The sequence below is a fragment of the Ambystoma mexicanum genome, chromosome 12, assembly GCF_040938575.1.
Source record: "Ambystoma mexicanum isolate Mex_15411 chromosome 12, UKY_AmexF1_1, whole genome shotgun sequence".
Taxonomy (NCBI): Eukaryota; Metazoa; Chordata; class Amphibia; order Caudata; family Ambystomatidae; genus Ambystoma; species Ambystoma mexicanum.
Window position 1 is genome coordinate 364,526,535 of NC_090936.1, and position 18,490 is coordinate 364,545,024.

Here is an 18,490-nt window from a genome sequence, read left to right on the forward strand (position 1 = left end):
AATAAAGAACAATGTTTAGATAGACATAGAAAGAGTGTGGATGTTGCAATAGAATGAGTAAGAGTGAAATACAAAATTGTTGAGTAGAAAATAATAGGGAAAGCTCATTGTTACAATTAGAGAGATATACATGCTATATTAATGCAATCAAAGATCTTTTCATCTTACTAAGAAAGCAACTAATAAACCAAAAACGGCATAGAAAGTTGACAGACGTAGTAAGAATATTGCTAGGAGATGGGGAATGGCAACTTTTTCACTTGAAACTTCCTAGATTGGCCAAAAATGCAGTTTCAAAAAGTTGCAACACCGTAGTGACGTCCACTTAACACGGTGATGGGAGCTGCCTGGCACATGCGCAGTGATGTCTGCGATTGGGCGCACACGTTCGTGGACTAATTAAAAGTGCGTCAAGTGAGACTGGACATGACCGGACTTGGCGCGACATCCAAAAAAGTAATTCATTGTGCAAGCGGACCCAGACATTCGTATAGTCCGCGGACTATTAATTGGGTTTAAAAAAAAAAAATACATATATAAAATACATTTATTTATGAAAGGGAGGCATCAGAATAGGAAACAAATAGGAACATTTTGAATTTCTACAAAGTCATCATCGGGGAGGGAGAGAAGTTTCATCAAACAGTCCGATTTATGTTTTGTGAATTTGATAGGGGTGATTGCTGGGGGCAAGGTGGTTAGGTACAGGTAATACAGTGATAATCAACATTTCTAATAACATGACTTTTACATAATTTAGAGGTTCTTTAAGGTCATTGCTAAGTTCACCCAATTTTGAAGACAAGGTAATGATTTGATTCTGTACAGTTGGGGATTACAATTGTCTTTCTGATTGTTGGGCTTCTCCATAATTAATCTATGGTGTAGTTTCTTCATGTAAACTATGTACTAGAAGAAAAGAAGAAATTATTCCAATGAGCTCTGTGTAAATGACATTTGTTTCTATTGAAAGATGAATTGTTTACCATTAGCGATTTCATCATCACTCATTTCTTCTTTGGGAAGGTTTTCTTCTAGCTACTCAAGTGTGTTTGCCATTATAATTGCTTATGAGAAATGTTTATATAATGAATGGTAATAATAGAGAAATAATGGCAGTGTGCTTACTATTTGGTAAGAGGTTCTTGTGCAATGAGATCCTGGTGTATCTCAGTGTGTATGTATAAGAGTTGTACTAAACTGATAATAGGAGGTGTACAGTTATGGTTAGTGCTTGGTACATTCCATAATATGGTGTGCTAAATGAAAAAATAAGTTTTACATTTTCAAATGTTGAATTGTACAAAAAGGTATATTTGGGTGTAGTAAATATAAGTAATGTTATTTTATGAATATGTTTTTGTTGGTTGAAGGGTACAAAATGTTCTGTTTTCCCCCATGCTTCTGGGTTTGGTTGATGCTATCTGGTGTTTGCAGACTTTCATACTGTCCGCAGACTCTAAAGCAGCTGCAGTGTTTGTGAGTGTGATTTTTAGGAGTTATCATTAAACATAGGTGTAAAGAACGTTTAAGAAATTAGGGTCTATGGGTAAAAACCTATGCAATTCAGTGAAAAGACTTTGTTAAAGGGATGTTATGGTTAAGTTGTACTAATAAAAACCTATGACATTCAGTGAAAAAACTTTATAGTTGGAAGTACAATTGAAAATCCTCAGATATTTGTGATGTCATCTTTGATGTCCTGGGTGTTAGTCTTAGCAGTGCACGGTGGTGGCGCGAGTTGTGGTTGCTTAGCTTACCATCCAGAAAAGGGAGTGAGTGGGCACAGCCTATTTTCTTGATTTTCATATATATTTTTCAACAGTTTGAAAATAAATTGTTTGGTCCTGTCGCCAGTTGACACCACCCCTTGCAACGGGGAGGCAAGTAAAGATGCACAAATAACAGGATCAGATTTTCCAGTACACTGGAAGGACCTAAGTGGGTATTTCCACGTAATTACTTGAAATTAACAAATTAAAGTTGTTATTCGTTCATGATAAAAAATTGGTGACGAAACTTTGTAGATTCAGCAAAACTTTGATAATTCATTCAATTATGCTTCATAGTAGGCTTTTAGCACCATTTTTTGTCGTCCAATGCATTTCGGTCTATGGAAGACCTTCTTCAGGGACTGTTATTGCAAAGAAAAGTATAAAATAAACAATCAAAAACTACCAACATCTTACTTCACAAATAAACCAATTATATACTGTATGCTTTGTCAAAAATATATAAAAATATTTTTACCTTAGTGCTTGTAATTGCCTTATTGATAATTTCTTTCTTGTTCAAAAGAGTTTTCAAAATATTCCCTCAAACAGTATTGCTTTATAATGTTATTGTAGCCTTATTAGGGTCTTCTTAACCAATTTCTGGAGGGTATGTATTCCACCCCAACTCAGGACAAAAAAAAATCTTAAAAAATTTCCAACTCGTAACACCGCAAACGTAATGTATAGCATCAAGTGCCCATGCGGCATATATTATGTGGGTTAAACGACACGGAAGGCCAAGGTGAGATGGAACGAGCATCGGTCGAATATACGTACAGGGAACATGAAATCACCTGTATCAAGACATTTCAAAGAAGCTAAACACCAAATAGCACAAATTAGATTCCAAATTCTTGATGTGTTAGAACTATCACAAGGAGTCAAAGTGGACATTAATGGACTGCTGAGCCAAAAATAAACCTTCTGGATAGAAAAACTGAACTCTTTGCACCCAGGTGGTCTCAACGAGGAATGTTTCTAAGCATGTTTTCTTTGATTTAAATAGTTACTAAAGGTTAGTTCTAGCAAAGTGGTATAAACAATGAAGAATGAACTTTACAGCTACCAAAAATAAGTGTGTGTAAACACAACATTTTTTATAGAGTATTTAGAGTCACTGTTAAGAATGGGTCATCTCACTATAATTGTCATTTTTAAATTAGTTCCTATTACTATATCACAATATGAAATATGGGTTGTATATTACTATTCTATATCACAGTATTTGCAGTATTTACATCACTAAAATAAGATGTAATTTATATCAATGCATATCTGTCACGTACTGTATTTAAATGAATTAACATGGCTAGAATCTAACATTTATACCAGTTAACATCACTGGTCTAGAGAGAGTAATGATCTATCTTTCAATAATATATATCATTCACGAACTTTGTTAGCACACAGAATTTTTTGAGTATGTTAGCCAACTTAAATTACATTTTCAAAATGGCCACCAGCATGCGATGATGTCATCACGTTACGTGCCAATGCCATTTTATGTGTATATAAACAGCAGGGACAACCAGCAGCGCATATCCACGCAAGCATGGTGCCCTGCTGTTTAAAGAGTGCTACAAAACAGGTAAGAATCCCCTTTTGGGGAGGAGAATCGCTACCATTTGAGATTTAAGCTGCGTTTTATTTTGGAACCCCACAAAAATGTACATTTTCTATCACGTAGATTACCCTGCAGAAATTGGCTTAAGAAGACCCTAATAAGGATACAATAACATTATAAAGCAATACTGTTTGAGGGAATATTTTGAAAACTCTTTTGAACAAGAAAGAAATTATAAATAAGGCAATTACAAGCACTAAGGTATAAATATTTTTATATATTTTTGACAAAGCATACAATATATGATTGGTTTATTTATTTGTGAAGTAAGATGTTGGTAGTTTTTGATTGTTTATTTTATACTTTTCTTTGCAATAACATTCCCTGAAGAAGGTCTTCCATAGACCGAAATGCATTGGACGACAAAAAATGGTGCTAAAAGCCTACTACAAAGCATAATTGAATAAACTATCAAAGTTTTGCTGAATCTACAAAGTTTCGTCACCAATTTTTTCTCATGAACGAATAACAACTTTATTTGTTCATTTCAAGTAATTACGTGGAAATGCCCACTTAGGTCCTTCCAGTGTACTGGAAAATCTGATCCAGTCATTTGTGCATCTTTGCTTAGTTTACCATAACAGGCAAATTTCTGGGGGGTTTTGATTTTACTTGTAACCATTAAACAACTCTTTTTCACTGAATATATATATATATATATATATATATATATATATATATATTCAGTGAAAAAGAACAACGGACACAGGACAGTTTGCTTTGGACTTCTTGACATTGGGCAGGCCCTCAGTTTCGGACAGAAAGACATTTTCCAACCCTTTTTTTTATTTTAAATAAAAGTCTATAACCACAACCATGAATCATCTGTGTCAGTGTCTCATTCCTAGTTCCTCACAACTGCAATAGTCATGGTCAATAATTCCCCACTAATATTATACCAAATTAAGTCATGAGACATGTAGCTAAATCGCTCTAAAGAAATATAAAAACAGGTTGTCCTCAGAGTAAAGTGAAGGTAGTTCTTTATTAGATGCTCAATAGCTTCTGTCTTGGTATTATCCCCACAAACTACAAAAAATCATCCTGATCCAGAGATGTATTTCTTATGCTACTTATTTCTCCGGTGGGTTGAAGGGACATTCTTAATCTTATGAATCTGTACCTCCAAAACCTGTTTGGAGATTCTCTTAAATATACTGGTAAACTGCCCAATTCTCGCTCTCCCACACAAGTAAATCAGAACAATTTATAATTCAAATGTTCTTCTCTCGTGTTGATCCACTCCATCTGTGTCAATATTTATTTCACTGCTCGGATTTGGAGTCAACTCTTGTTCACTTAATTCCAACCTTTCTAGTATCGTTAATATTTTATTTCTCCAGTTATTAAAACACAGTAAATGTTTGTTGCTCTTTTAACTCGCATAGTGCAACGAGTAGAGAAATAGTTTGAGGGTTGGACACCTAATAGTACAAAAGCAGTGACTTCCAATCTATGTGAACTTGTAAGGATTTTAGGTACAACTCCTATCGTATGGATTGGCTCCTCTTGGCATATTTGGGGTACGGCTCCATAGATGGCCTTCAATCCTCTGCCAATTAATTTTATTTCATCTGGTTTCAGTGCCAAAGCTCAAGTTTGGAAAGATTTTCACTTTATAAAAACGAATGAGGAAGAATCAAAAATGTCCCTTATTTGGCATCAATTTTCCTCATTTGAGATACAAATATTATAATTTAGTTAGAAGTTCTTTAACATCTTGCTTAAGGTAGTTGCTACACTGAAGTAACTCCTAAATATTTCCAAGTATCCACCAGGTTTATTTGTACCCCTTTGATGCATCTTTTGGATTTAATCTTTTTGCTAGTCCCTGATTTGAAAACAAGGATTTGTTTTGGGGGAAGATTTTTAAAATCATTACCCTGAATACAGTTATACAGAGATGTATGCCTATTTTATAGTTCTTTAGGTGTTTGATCAAGCCTAACTAAAACATCTGCATATACTAAATGATGGATAGAGAATTGGGCTACTTTCGAGGGATACGAGGGAGAATGGGCGAAAGAGATTCTTAACTCTGCCAAAAACGAATGAAAAAGAGTTGGTGAAAGCAAGCAGCCCTGCCGTAACCCTCAGTTTGTTGGTATTGGGCCAGACAGGGCTCAGTAGCTTCCAAGCAAATCCTAACAGTCATCTTTGAATGGAGTTGGATCTTTTTGTTAAGAATGGAGGATGGAAAACCCATTGGGAGCAATTTTTCCCATAATTTGTTTCTATTGACTCCATCAAAGGCCTCAGACAGATCAATAAAAGCCAGATGAATGGTTTAAGACAATGGGCCTGTTGTTGTAAGAGGGAAAGCATTAAGTTGTTGGAAGGAAGAGGTGTTCATTCCTGATCTGGAACCTGATCAAAACTTGTCTCCAATATTTTCCCTGTTGATCCATGTGTTTAGGTTTGCCAAGATAACTGCTGAAAATGTTTTACTCCTATCTAAGAGTGATATTGATCTATAATTTATCAGCAGTTCTCTTTTACGCATGTTAGAAATTGGCACCAGGATCGAACTTTTCAAAGATTTGGGGATCGTTTTTGAGGTTAGAATAGTATGACTAGAGTCTGTGACCATAAGGTCAGTTCTTTCTTGAACACAGTCATGGGAATTCCGTCTGGTCCCAGAGCACAAGATGCCCCAACCTTTTTGATGATGGATTCAGATCCTTGTCTAATTCTAGTTGCCAGATTAGTGAAATCTCTGGAAATGTTTCCTGTACTATAGTCGAAGAGCAAAGGAAGATTGATCTAAAATGGGTACTCCATTTGTCCTTCAAAACAGGGTTTGTTTGGACTTACCTCTGTAAAATGTCTGATCTGTTAACTATTTTCCAGATATCTTTGTTTCTAGCATTTGTGCCGTTCTCTGATATAAAACTGATTTATGTGTTACAAGCCAATTCTTTTATTTCTGTTTTAGAGCCTTTTATTTTTAGGGATTCTATTGAATTGTTTTTCCTAAAATGTCTCAAGTTAAATTTTAATTCCTGCTACTTACCCTTGTAGGAATGTAGGTTATTTGAGTAACACTTCAACGATCTACTGTTATCCCTTATGAATGCTTGTGTATGAAGTGTAAGCTTATGGGAAAAATGTTAACAGTTTTGACTCTGGTTACATTCTTCTTCTAATAAAGAAGACATGTCATTGAATTGTTGGGCACGGCTTTGTGGCCCTCTGCCTGTGATATGGTCCTTAACTCATTTTTCACACTGGAGACATTAGCCTCTCTTTCAGCTATATGTTAGTGTGGTGGCAGGCGTGTTTACCAATTGACTTTTGTGCACAGAGAATTACTTTTTTTCTCTCCCCTCAGGAACTGATACTTGCTTGGATACATTTACTCTTAGTTCTGATCATTTGGTTTACATCAATTTGATTTTGTCTCACTAAATTAGTGATCCTATTTATTTTATTTGTAGGACTCTGAACTTACATTACATTGCCCTGACGAAGACGTGGGTAGGCTCAGCCTACACTTTAGTTGTTCGCAATACTTCAGTGAATACATAGAACTGATCTCGAGCACTCCCCCTCTGGATGTTGAAACATGTGTCGGCTCCCTTAATAATGTTCAGGCTTCTCCATCATTGTTCACAATGGCTTTTTCAACTATTTGAATCATGATTTGTTCGTTATTAATATTCATATCATACTTAGAAATAGGTATGAGTGGTTGAATGAATGAATCGTAGAGCAGGTTTTATTTTTTGTCACATTATGTTGTCTTGACACCGGAATGTGCAATTGTTTCATCTTTGTATTCTTACAATTGGGTGCACATTCATGTATTATACACATTGAAGAATAATGTTGAGTAGTATTCTGATCGAAACATACAATTATGACAATTGCTCCCAATTTTGGATTCCGAGTGACAATGATTGGCACCAGGATCCATCTTGATGCGTGCCTTCAGGTTTGAATTTTGAACAAAGCTTCTTGCTAATTAGTGGCGAGTCACTGCCTCGATTGGACCGCTCATTTATTTGCATTGAATTTTGTGATGACATGAGGAACCCACGAGATTCTAGTTTTCTGGTTATTTACCTCGAGGTTTGTTGTAGGTATGATTTGCTGTAATTTTGTACCATCTTACTTTCATCATAAGTAATGAAGAATGATCACTAAGATCAATTGGAATAATCTCTATTGTAGCACAATTATAATATAGCATGTTCGAGATAAAGATAATAAAAAATAGTCATCTTGTTGGGGAAATTAGTAAAACCAGCGCATATTTGCAAAACTATATCTTCATTTTGCTCCTTGTTAACACCGTATTTGTAGAAGCCTGAACTGGGGGAAAACGTGTACACTGTGTGTGGCCCCCAGCTCCAAACCTTGTATCCACCTCAAACAATTGACTTTAAATATCATTTAAATGTTCAGTATTACTTGCTGTGAATATAGGGAGTGTGGCAGCCCCAAGGACTATCAAATTCTAATTGCACACAAACAAAAACGCACACGCTCCGTCAATGGCTTTGTCTTGTAGAGATTTGTCCTACCTAAATATACTGTGAGAAACCAAAGGGTGTCTCACCTAGTAGTCCCCGGGGATCTCTGTGTCTCAGGTGGCCAGGGCACAGCCATTCCATTTGGATCCAGACCCTGGGGGTGGACCAGTGTGGGAGGATCACCTGGGTGAGGGGTTTTCAGGGAGTGGGGGTGAGTCAACAGATGGTGAGACGTGGTATGCCCCCCTTTCCCATACGCAAGCCCCATCCTATTTTCTAGGATCCTCCTACATCCGAACTTCCCCCCTTTTCTACACAAACAATGGGCCGAGCAAGAGGGTGACAGAGTAAAGAGGCTAACCCTTACATATCTCATTGGACATGTCCCGCTAATCGGGTCAGGCGAAGTTAGACACTTGACTTTAATCACATACATCTGATACCCAATTAGCTCTCCCCACACGGATAAAAGGTGGAACATAGAGACACACACTGAGCAAGGTGAAACACGAAAAGAAGCAGATCTTCCCTGGCGGAGGCAAACCCACTGGTGTTGGACGACCGATCGAGGAACTAGGGCAAAGGGTAGAGAAAACCTGAATTTCCCAGCAGGAGGTTGTTGCCTCCGGGAAGTCGGGAAGAACAGGAGAAAGCCAAATCGCAGACAAGAAGAAACCTGTATTGTTTTTCAAGGATGCCAGCAACCCTACCGGGTGAACGACAGTTGGGGAGGCGAGGCAAAGCCTGTGGTATTAACCTTGACTCATGAATCAAATCCGTAGAGACAAGAAAGGAAGGCGCACAACCGGTGAGTTAGTGAAAGACATGAAAGGCCGGTTTTGTGTCAAGGAAAGATTGAAGCCGCAACAGTATATCTCGCAAGTGTGGATTGCGCACATGTGGATAAGACGCGAAAGAAAGCTAACTAGTGATGACATTTTAAGTGGCTTATAACGCGGAGCCAGTGATACAGAGTAGCCAAGTGGTCCTGCGAGAGGAAGTAGCCTACTCTAAAGTCTCCGCGAAATGTGAAATGTTTTGTTATAAAGCGGCAAAGTGAACAAATGGTCAAGATTAACCCCGGCAAAAGGGGAAGTGAAAAGGTGAATGCTTGAAGAGAAAGATTTCTGTGAACTTTTGTGCTTCTGGTACTGAACTACCAAGAAACACTGGGTCAAATAACAAAAAAAAAGAAAATAAGTGGATGAGCTGAAGAGAAAGTCAAAGTGGTCCTGCGGCGGTCTATAGTAAAAGCCTTGCACATTCGAAAGTGTGATAAGTTAGGGGAAGGGAACCCGTAGCGAATGTGAATAAAATTTAGGGAAGGGAACCCCTGCAAGTGGTGTGATTGCGAGGTCCGAGCACGGCTGAGGGAGATCTATGTTGAATCAGGTACTTTTTGCTTTGAGAGGTCAGAGCCGAACAAGGGAAACCTGTGTGAACTTTTGTTGAACTGTGAAAGAACTTTTGAAAGCTAGAATAAGTGACTTTAACGTGGAAGGCCAGGCGGGCCTCGATCCACGTTTTGAACTGCCTTTGTTTTGGAAGACTGAGCCAGAATGTGTCATCCTGTTTACAGGGGCTGCCTTACTCTGTGCTGTCCAACGTGAGGAGAGCTGACTCCGCCACATTGATTCTTTATGGTACTGATTTTCCTTTGCATACATATTCCGCTTTACACACTTTTTGTATAAGAGATTGGGCAGGCCTTAGGTTGTGTAAGTATAGGCCATCTTTGATTTGACAGACTGAGTAGGACTGTATTTTCTTTATTATTTGATGGTAGAAACTACTCCCATAATAGCTATAGGGCAAAGTAGGAGTTTTTCCAAACCCTGAAAATTGAATAAAGGTTTTGAAACTTGTACCGCTTGTGTCATTGTCATACTTGTGATACCATGCCTCCCTTCCAATACACTTTGGATAAATCTCTCCAAGACAAAGCCAGAGTACAGTCTTTCCTACAACCCATGTTAAGGCTTATGAATCCATAAAAATGAATACCTAAATGCAACTATCTGATCTCCTACTATTAGCATTTTAGCAGTATTGCTGTTGTGTATACATTAAAATATTGTATAAGGAAGACCAAAGTGGCTGCACTCATGATACTCCATATCTGGTCTCATTTCAAAACAGCTAAGCATATAGCTCTCAGGATAGCAGCTAGTAACTGGTTCACATGTACATACAATTACTATTCAAAGCTCGGTGGCTGAGATTATTCTTCAGGGATTTATTGGATCGTGATCTTTAAAACCTGCTTTAGCAAAAGGGAAACAATAATAAAAAACTTTCATTAGACTTGTTCTGACAAAAGAAAATCCCGATTTGGAGTGGGCCTGCAATTCAGTACTTTTTTCAATCAAAACAAACTGTTACATGCCTGGTTTCTCAGTGTGATCAATGAAAGATCTCAGCAACTTACCCTGAATGGGTCTGTGTATTGGAGTTTCCTTCCATGGGATTTGCTTTTGCTTTTACCTCTTCATATAATGGTGCTTGTTCATTCCTGCAGGGAAACATTCAAATTTAAAACCTAACTCTTCAAAACCTAAAAACTAGGATGTGAAATAACTAACTACAGAATGATGTCGAACTAATGCACATACACGCACATTTAATTTCTAACACATTTTTTGAAACGTTTTGTCCAAAGTCAGCTCTCCTGTGAGAGTGTGGGGGGGGGGGGGGAGGATCCCCTGGTAGGTTGAGGAGGAAGCGGCTCATTCTGAAGCACCATTAATTGGTGTACATAGAAGAGGGGGGCAAAGTGTGGTATGAAAAGCAGTAATGTCCAGAACTTAAAGAGCACCACTTTGAAGCACTCCCAGATGGGTGAACAGACGGTAAGGGGCAAGGTTGAATGGAGGGGCTTGCTGTTATTACAACCAGATTTAAACACAGATAGATACTCACATGGCAGTTGCAGTTCATCAAGGTTTAAAGAGCTCCAAATGTCTCAGTATAAACGTGGTTTCAGTGGGTTGTCCTAGAACATTAGAGATAAACCGAGTTTGTCGAAGACAAAAGATTATCAAATTACTTACCACTCTGTAATTTTCTTTCAGATCGATTGGTCCATCCTCCCAACTATTCTCTTATTATACCTTATCCAGGGATGCTCTCTTAAACCTTTAAAGCCACCAGGGGGCACAGTGTGGCTCCATGCATTGCAGTTGTAGTTCATGACTCTGGATGGGACGTCATGGGTAGCATATATGGAGCCATGACGTCCCATCCAGAGTGCCCCATGAGAGAAGCTACACCTTTTCACGTAGCACTCAGAAGCTACAGATTACAGAAGAGCAAAGGTGAACAAGTTATTTATAGGAGGGTATCGATGGGTGGGCAATGAGGAAACTTCGGGCGGAAGGACTAATCCCCCATTAGGAACAATACTGAGAGGTAGTCTAACGGTTTCCTTCCTTCAACAGATTCCTCACCTTAGCCTCCCCAAGCAGTACAAAAAAAGGACCTGGGAGGAGAGAAAGAACCATCACCTAACCAGGCACCTCTGGAGCACTATACTATCAAACCATATTAGGCATCCTAACTATATTTGGAATTTAGCAGTAGAGATTGGGGAACATGTGTAAAGAAACCCATGCAACCACCTACGAGATGTCCAAAACAGGAATACTCGTCTGCAAGGTAGAATCAGCCACCAGGCCTCTGGTACAGTTGGCTTTGAGACCTTGATTGCTGCCACCTTTCCGGCCAGGTTGCAACATTCCAAAATGCATAAAACTATCCATCTGCACACGGCCATCTTAGTTGTAGCCCTGTCCCCACATGCTCCAACCTAACAAACAAACAGCTTATCATCCTATTCCGATGACCCTCTTCTGAGAGATTATGTAGCGGAGAGCCCCATTGGGGTGAGAGAGTGAAAACACCATCTCTCCTGAATGAGAGGGAGGGTCAAAAACTGGAAGATGAATCTTCTGCGAGGGATGGAAATCTGACACAATCTTTGGAACAAATATCGGTCTTGACCAAAGAGTCACTTTCTCTTTAGAAAAGATAAGGTACAGAGGCTTGACAGAGCCGGGACATCCTTTGCCTAGCATGTGTGATTAAGGCGAGGAAATTCACCACAAGGGTGAGCAACCTCCAAGACCAAGAATGCAAGGGCTCAAGCTGAGCTGCCGCAACACATTTTTTTACACAGGAAAAATTAACTGGTGTGGTTGAAATTGGTTGAACAATTCCCACAAAAATGATATAACAGTGAGGATGAAAAACAATAACCCTGGTAAAGGCTCCTTTTAAATGTTGTTATTGTGAATTTGTATAGCGCCTTATATACAAGTGGTATGATCTCAAAGCGCTGTGGGTTGAACGCCCTCGGGGACCGTAGTCCAGATCATTAGTAAATAGTGCTTGTTTGCACTCAGTATATGAGCAGCCAGTGCAGCTAGGCTGAAATTGATCGAGGGGTATAGCTGCATTCTATTGTTTGTTGGTGTAGAGGAGAGAGTGAGCATACCTGTATGTGAGTATCTTTGCGAATTGGTGGGAGAACCCTTTTTCAGATTACCTTCCAGTGCCCACTGAGCTGATCGTATCTATTCTAAAGGTTCGGAGCATTGGTTCGCCGGGAGAGATTCTCAGTCTAACGCAGAGTTTGTTCTGATTACCAGTCTTGAGTTTGTCTTTCCCTGTTTGACAGTGTCATCAGTTTTGAGTGGGCCTATTCCTAATTTTTATTGGGTTAAGCGAATTGCGGGTCTATGGTCATCCCTAGGTCTCGCTGAGTCTGCCATTGTTCATCAGGAAGATACCTTCTCATTGTACAGTTACATCCAGTTCTGTTCTATCAGACTTATGAGTGCTAGGTAGATTCGATAACTGGTGTTCAGTGGACCCAGAGACCAGCAACAGCCACTATGGTCATCTCTGTGTCTTGTTGGGTATGTAGATTGCTTATTGGAGGACACCTCCTCAGTGTACATTTACTTCAGTTGTGTTCTATTGGACATTCAAGTACATCCTAGGTATGAAGGCCGGTACTCCGGCCGTGATGTAAGTGGTGTGACTGAACAGGCTGCGTTATATGCAGCGGGGGGTTAGTGTGTTCCTGATCTGGTGTGCGTTGAGAGTATTGATGACCGGTGGCAGCACCTCCTATGTCACTTGCAGGAGCTTGCCTTGCCGGGTTCCTGGCTTGATTCAGAGCATATTCCCTTGAGATGGAACAGTCAGTCCATTGCTGAAGCTTGGTTATAAGTGCCAGTGGGCTCATTTTATGGGTCCCGGGTAATTCTTTATAGCAGGTTGATGGTTATTCCCGTCATAGTTTATGATTTGAATTGCCAAATTATATCGTATCATTGTCCCTTCCGAGAGCTACGAGTACTAGGGAGCTCATCTGAATGGAGAGCGTAGTGCATATCTGCAAGAGAAAAAAGAACAAGTCCAACCCAGGCATACTTGATACTGCGCCCTGGGTGAAGGAGTTCATGGCATCAATTCCCAGGGTAGCATGCCTTGATCAGAGACCACCTTGGATAATCTTCACAATTCTATCCAAATGTGACGCATGGCTAATGAATGCCAGTGGGCCCATTTTCCGGGTCCCCGGTAATTGTTTATAGCGGGTCGATGGGTATTCCTGTCGTAGTTTATGGTTTGAATTGCTGAATTATAGCGTGCTATTGTCCCTTCTGAGAGCTAAGAGTGCTAGGGGGTTCATCTGATTGGAGAACGTAGTGCATATCTGCAAGAGAAAAAAGAGCAAGTCATACCCAAGCATAGTTGATACTGCGCCCCGGGTGAAGGAGTTCATGGCATCAATTCCCAGGCAGATCAGGGTAGCATGAGTTGATCAGAGACCACCTTGGCTAATATTCACAATTCTATCTAGATGTGACGTACAGCTAATCTTCACCATTCTACCTAAATGTGACGCATGATTTCACAGATCTATCCAAATGAAACAGATTGCTATTCTTCCTAATTTCTCTGTTCTAACACATTTCCTGCCCCAAAAATACATTTGGGCGCAAAACATTTAATTTCCTGCAAAATACATAGAAATCCTGCAAGACATTTGTACCTCAGTATAGATGTAGGTGCAACACATTTCCTCCCACAATTCAGTACAATGGCCAACTATGAGGTGTATCACAATGGCTGACTATGGAGGGTAGCACAATTCAACTCAGAGGCCAACTATGTCAGCACCGTTTACAACGTAGTAATAGTGTAAGAGAGGCTGGGATTCTGGAGCACAGTAATGGTTATCTTCCCGCCCGTATTGCCTTAAAATGGCTAGTAACAGGGAGTGGCAACGTTCAATACAACTTAGCTTTGGTCCTGGACATAATGACTAACTATGGGGTGCAGCGCAGTTATATCTCAGAGCGCAGCAGGTACATATAACAAAGAAATACCAACAGTTCAGGCATGAGTAATGGCTACCTTAAGTAGTTTAGGCTCCATCTAGAGTATAGCTATTTTACACACTTACACTGAGTGCCAAAATGGGTACCTTACACAATTAGGCTTGATAACAGGTAATTAGAGAAGTGGGGGGTTTCTGGAGTAGAGTAATGGCTGTACTCCTCACCCACACAACACTTACCTTACCCATCAGTCAGTCAAAAATGTATTTCGGATTCAAAATCCATCAAACACATAAAACATTACAAGCCAATGATTACACTCAATTGATAAAATCCCTTCGCTTGAGATTCCGTATTTTTTTAAAAAAAGCAGAAACCCACATTATGCATATCAAAGACAGTCCAATAATAAAATGCAACATAAAATACAATTCAATACTGCTTTAACAGCAACAAAATTATCCGATATATAAAATCCCATTACCATTGTAACACTACGGGAGCTCAACTGTCATTGTCCCTGTAACCTCAGTAGCCCCTTCCTGATGTACATTGCTCTTTTCAGGTAGGAGAGTAGTGCCCATGCAGCTAAAACAGAGTCAGCACTCAAAAGGAACAAAATTGGCACTCTATAATGGCAAATCTTAGCCTCCCTAAGAACTGGTAATAGTGTTACTCTCCGGATCCCGGTGTAACCTGGGCAGAACGTATAGCAAATGCGCCAGGTCTTCATTAATGTGACCGCACACATAGCCTTCCCGGTTTACTGTATTCCCCTGCAGGAGAAGACAATCAAACCTCGCCCACGTGATAGCCAGCAATCTTTTTTGGAGGTGCCCCAAATTAAATAGGGTTGAATCTCATTGAGCCAGCTAATCACTAAATGCGCTTTATCAGAGTTTCTCTCATACTCAGAAAAAGTTCTCTTCATAGCAAACGCTTCCTCCAATATGCGTTTGTAGCTGCTCAACTCTGTTTTTGTCAAAAGAGCAGCTGGGGGAGAAAGAGTTCTTATCTTGGCCTCTCCTAGGGCTTTATCTATGTAGTCGAGCCACAGAATTCTTCTCCACCCCACCCTGCCCATTACAGACCTAATTATAAGGTGGCAGAGGGAGGCATGTACATTCGCCCATAACCGAACCCAGAAGATTATCGGGGCTAACGCCCACTGATCCTCCCAAAATTCCAGACCCAATTCTCTATGAATGGATATACACGGTGAAGAACTTGGGAGTCCCATTAATCTCCTGAGAATTGATTCTCCTTCATTTGTAACTCATCGGCCCTCCGGAAACCCCATAATGAAGCTCCATACAAAGTAACTGCCTTTGATTTAGCTACATATATCTTCACTACTGCATCCAGTGGTTGACCCTCACTGCGGGACATGAAACGAAAAATACCCCCTATTTGCTGAGTCAGTGTGACTGATTGCCTGGGACGCCTGATGCAGACAACCTACAGTGATGGGTAAGGAAGCCCGTAGGGTCCAAGGGCGCAGGGTTTGCGGCCCGATTCCAGTGTTTGTGCCCAGGAGGGCCACCGTGCCTGCTACGGGGAGGCCACTCCCCCTTTTCATTAAAACCCCCAGCACCTACCCGCAGGCCCTGAAGCCTGCAGGGTTCAAGGGTGCAGGTGATGCGTGGCCATAGGGTGTTCCGCGCCTGGAGGCAGAGGCGCATAGTCCAGGCCAAATGGAGTGAGGAACCTGTGCATCATAGGTGTTCGGCGCATGCTGCTGGAAAGAAAAGAAGTGGGGATCCTGATACACTAAAGGACACAAAGCTTCAAGCAAGGTAGGGACAGACTGGATTACAGCCACTTGGGGTCTGTTGGAACTGTTAGAACTGGAGTGAGAGGAGAGCCAGCCAATATTGTGGGCCTTCAGCGTGGGGTGGGGGACCTGTTCTTTCTCCACCGGCACAGAAGTTTTCTGTGGGAGTGTGGAAAGTCTCCTTGTTCCTCTTGGTGCTTGGAACTCTTGGATTTTGGAAAACTCTTGTCACCCTTTGGCACCTCTGAACGGTCTCCCAGGGTCCCCCACTATCCAATCGCCAATTATATGATGGTTGGTCCTCCTCGTGGTGCCACCTTTGGAGCCCCGGAAGAAGGAGACATCTCTTCCCCTTTCTCCCTCCACCACCTTTTGCAATCTTCCCTCCTGTCGAACATTCAAGGTCCCCCTGTTCCTTTGGCACACCGCAAACCAATTCAAGGAAGAAGATTGAGGAAGGGCTTGATGTGCTTGGCTTCGGGGGTCATGCAGGGAAGTTGAGGATGTCTAGGGACCTCCTGTGGGGGATAGGGCACCATCAGCCACTGCCTGCGATAAAGTGAAAGACAAAGTGGGAGTCTCTGGGGAGCCCACATCTATTCACTCCCTTACGCACAGCTCGCTGGCAGGGCCCATACTATGGTCCACCAGGGCCTGCGGTGCTGTGCTGTGTCCTTGCTCTTCAAATGGTCTGGCTAGCCCCACCCTGGAAGGACTCGCACCCTCTGCTAACCTGCTCAAACCTGGTGGGGGCTTTGACTGTGTGGCTACAGCCAATCTTCTGAACAGTCTGGCTAATGGCAGTGAGAGGATCTCAATAGGCATCTCAAAGCTGACTGGTGGTCCTGTTTTTCCAGCCCCACCCCTGGTGAACACGGGCAAACACGAAGTGGAGCTGCTTCTTCGAGAGCTGCCCTTTGCCTCTGGCCCTTAGCCGAGGGCTGCCCGGGCAAAGGCTGCCCTGGGAGGCAGGTGATGAATATTGTTTTCTGGTCATGTGGCCAAGGACGCAGGCCAATCGGAGGGAGTGAAAGCAGACTGCGCCCTATGGATTACTAACTGCAACAGGGGAAACTACAGACAATGGACAGGCACCCCTTACTCCCTCAGCCAATTGCTATCAAACATGAGAGGGGAGAGGAAAAGTGAACAGAAACAAACAAAGGCAGACCGATTTGCAAAATCGACTTGAAACACAGATAAAACACTTCAAGAAGGACCCAAACAGGCAAACGTCTTACCAGGTGCTTGCTGTACAGGATGCCTATGGACTACTCAAGACAAATAAGGTCCAGGTCTCCCCTTTCACTGTGCCAATGTGAGGGCCTTGATGGGCCAAGGAGAAGAGGAAATTAAGCAAAGAGGTGGTAGGATAACTCAAGTGGTTCATCTCTCTCCCATCACCAAAGTAAAAATGTATGCCATCTGCAGGCATGGATATAGTTGATGGCAGCCCTCCTGACAGAAAGGTGAACATCCTGGACATTGTCTGACAGATTGTATGCCATATACTTCAGCCTCTCAGGACCCTAATATGAAGACAAAGGCTGCTGGAACTCAGGTAGCCGACTCAGGCCCCACTTATGAGAGCAAGCCCACTGTCGGCACAAGATACCAAGGAGGACAAATTAACATGTCCGGAAGTTCCAGGTAAAACATCCTCTCAGCCTAGCACAGCGGCATCAAGATCATGGTGGATCTGAACCTCAGAATTCTTCCGAGTACCCATGGTATGAAAAGGCACAGCATAAACACAGAAGAGAGCTAAGTTACAATCAACACCTCCTCAGAGCTCCCCTTTGGGCAACTTTCCAGGAACAGACCAACTCAGACTTCATGTTGACAATGGAGGGGGGAAAAAAAAAGTCCACCAGTGTGTATCACTAACTCTCTTCCGGCAAGTTGCACAGCCGACAGACATTCTCAGGTCCCAGAACCACAGCTGCTTTTCTGTACAGAGGTTGTGACCCCCCCCCCAAGCCCCCACTCCATTTTGTTGAGTAATCCATGGTCAACATATTGTCCATCAGGATCTTGACACTTGGCCAGCATGGTAAGAAGGCAGGTAACCAGGGCTACACCTTGATGACCCTACTTTCAGCAAGTGTATGTGTTCCCTCGCCTCAGCACGGATCCTCAGTCACCAACAGATCATTAAGGTGACTGCCCCACCCGTTCAGGGAAGCATCTGTGACATTTACAAAGTGAGGCCATGGGTGCCAAAAAGCTCTCTTAGTATATTGTTCAGTAGAGCCCACCACAGGAGGTCCTGTGATACTCTATTCAAGACCTGCAACAGGTCCATTATATCTCCTTTGTTACTGAGACCACTGACAGCAGAGCAGCCACTGGCTTGACCTCATGCACAATCGTACCTAAGCACTGTGAAAATGCAGTATGCCATGAGATATGAGATACTGAAAAGGGAGAAAAGCAAAGGATGGGAACCAACCCCTGGGTTTGGAAGACTTACCATCTGCAAGTTTTCTGAA

General features: G+C 41.6%; 1 protein-coding gene across 3 annotated transcripts in view; it reads right to left on the minus strand.

The window, feature by feature from the left end:
- The window catches only part of IRAG2 (inositol 1,4,5-triphosphate receptor associated 2), a 2,448,326-nt gene that overhangs the window by 70,491 nt on the left and 2,359,345 nt on the right, over positions 1-18,490 (minus strand). For all 3 annotated transcript variants that reach the window (XM_069628487.1, XM_069628486.1, XM_069628485.1), the window contains one exon: positions 10,303-10,386. In XM_069628487.1, the coding sequence (XP_069484588.1) occupies positions 10,303-10,386 (84 nt within the window). The remainder of the gene's footprint in view (positions 1-10,302; positions 10,387-18,490) is intronic.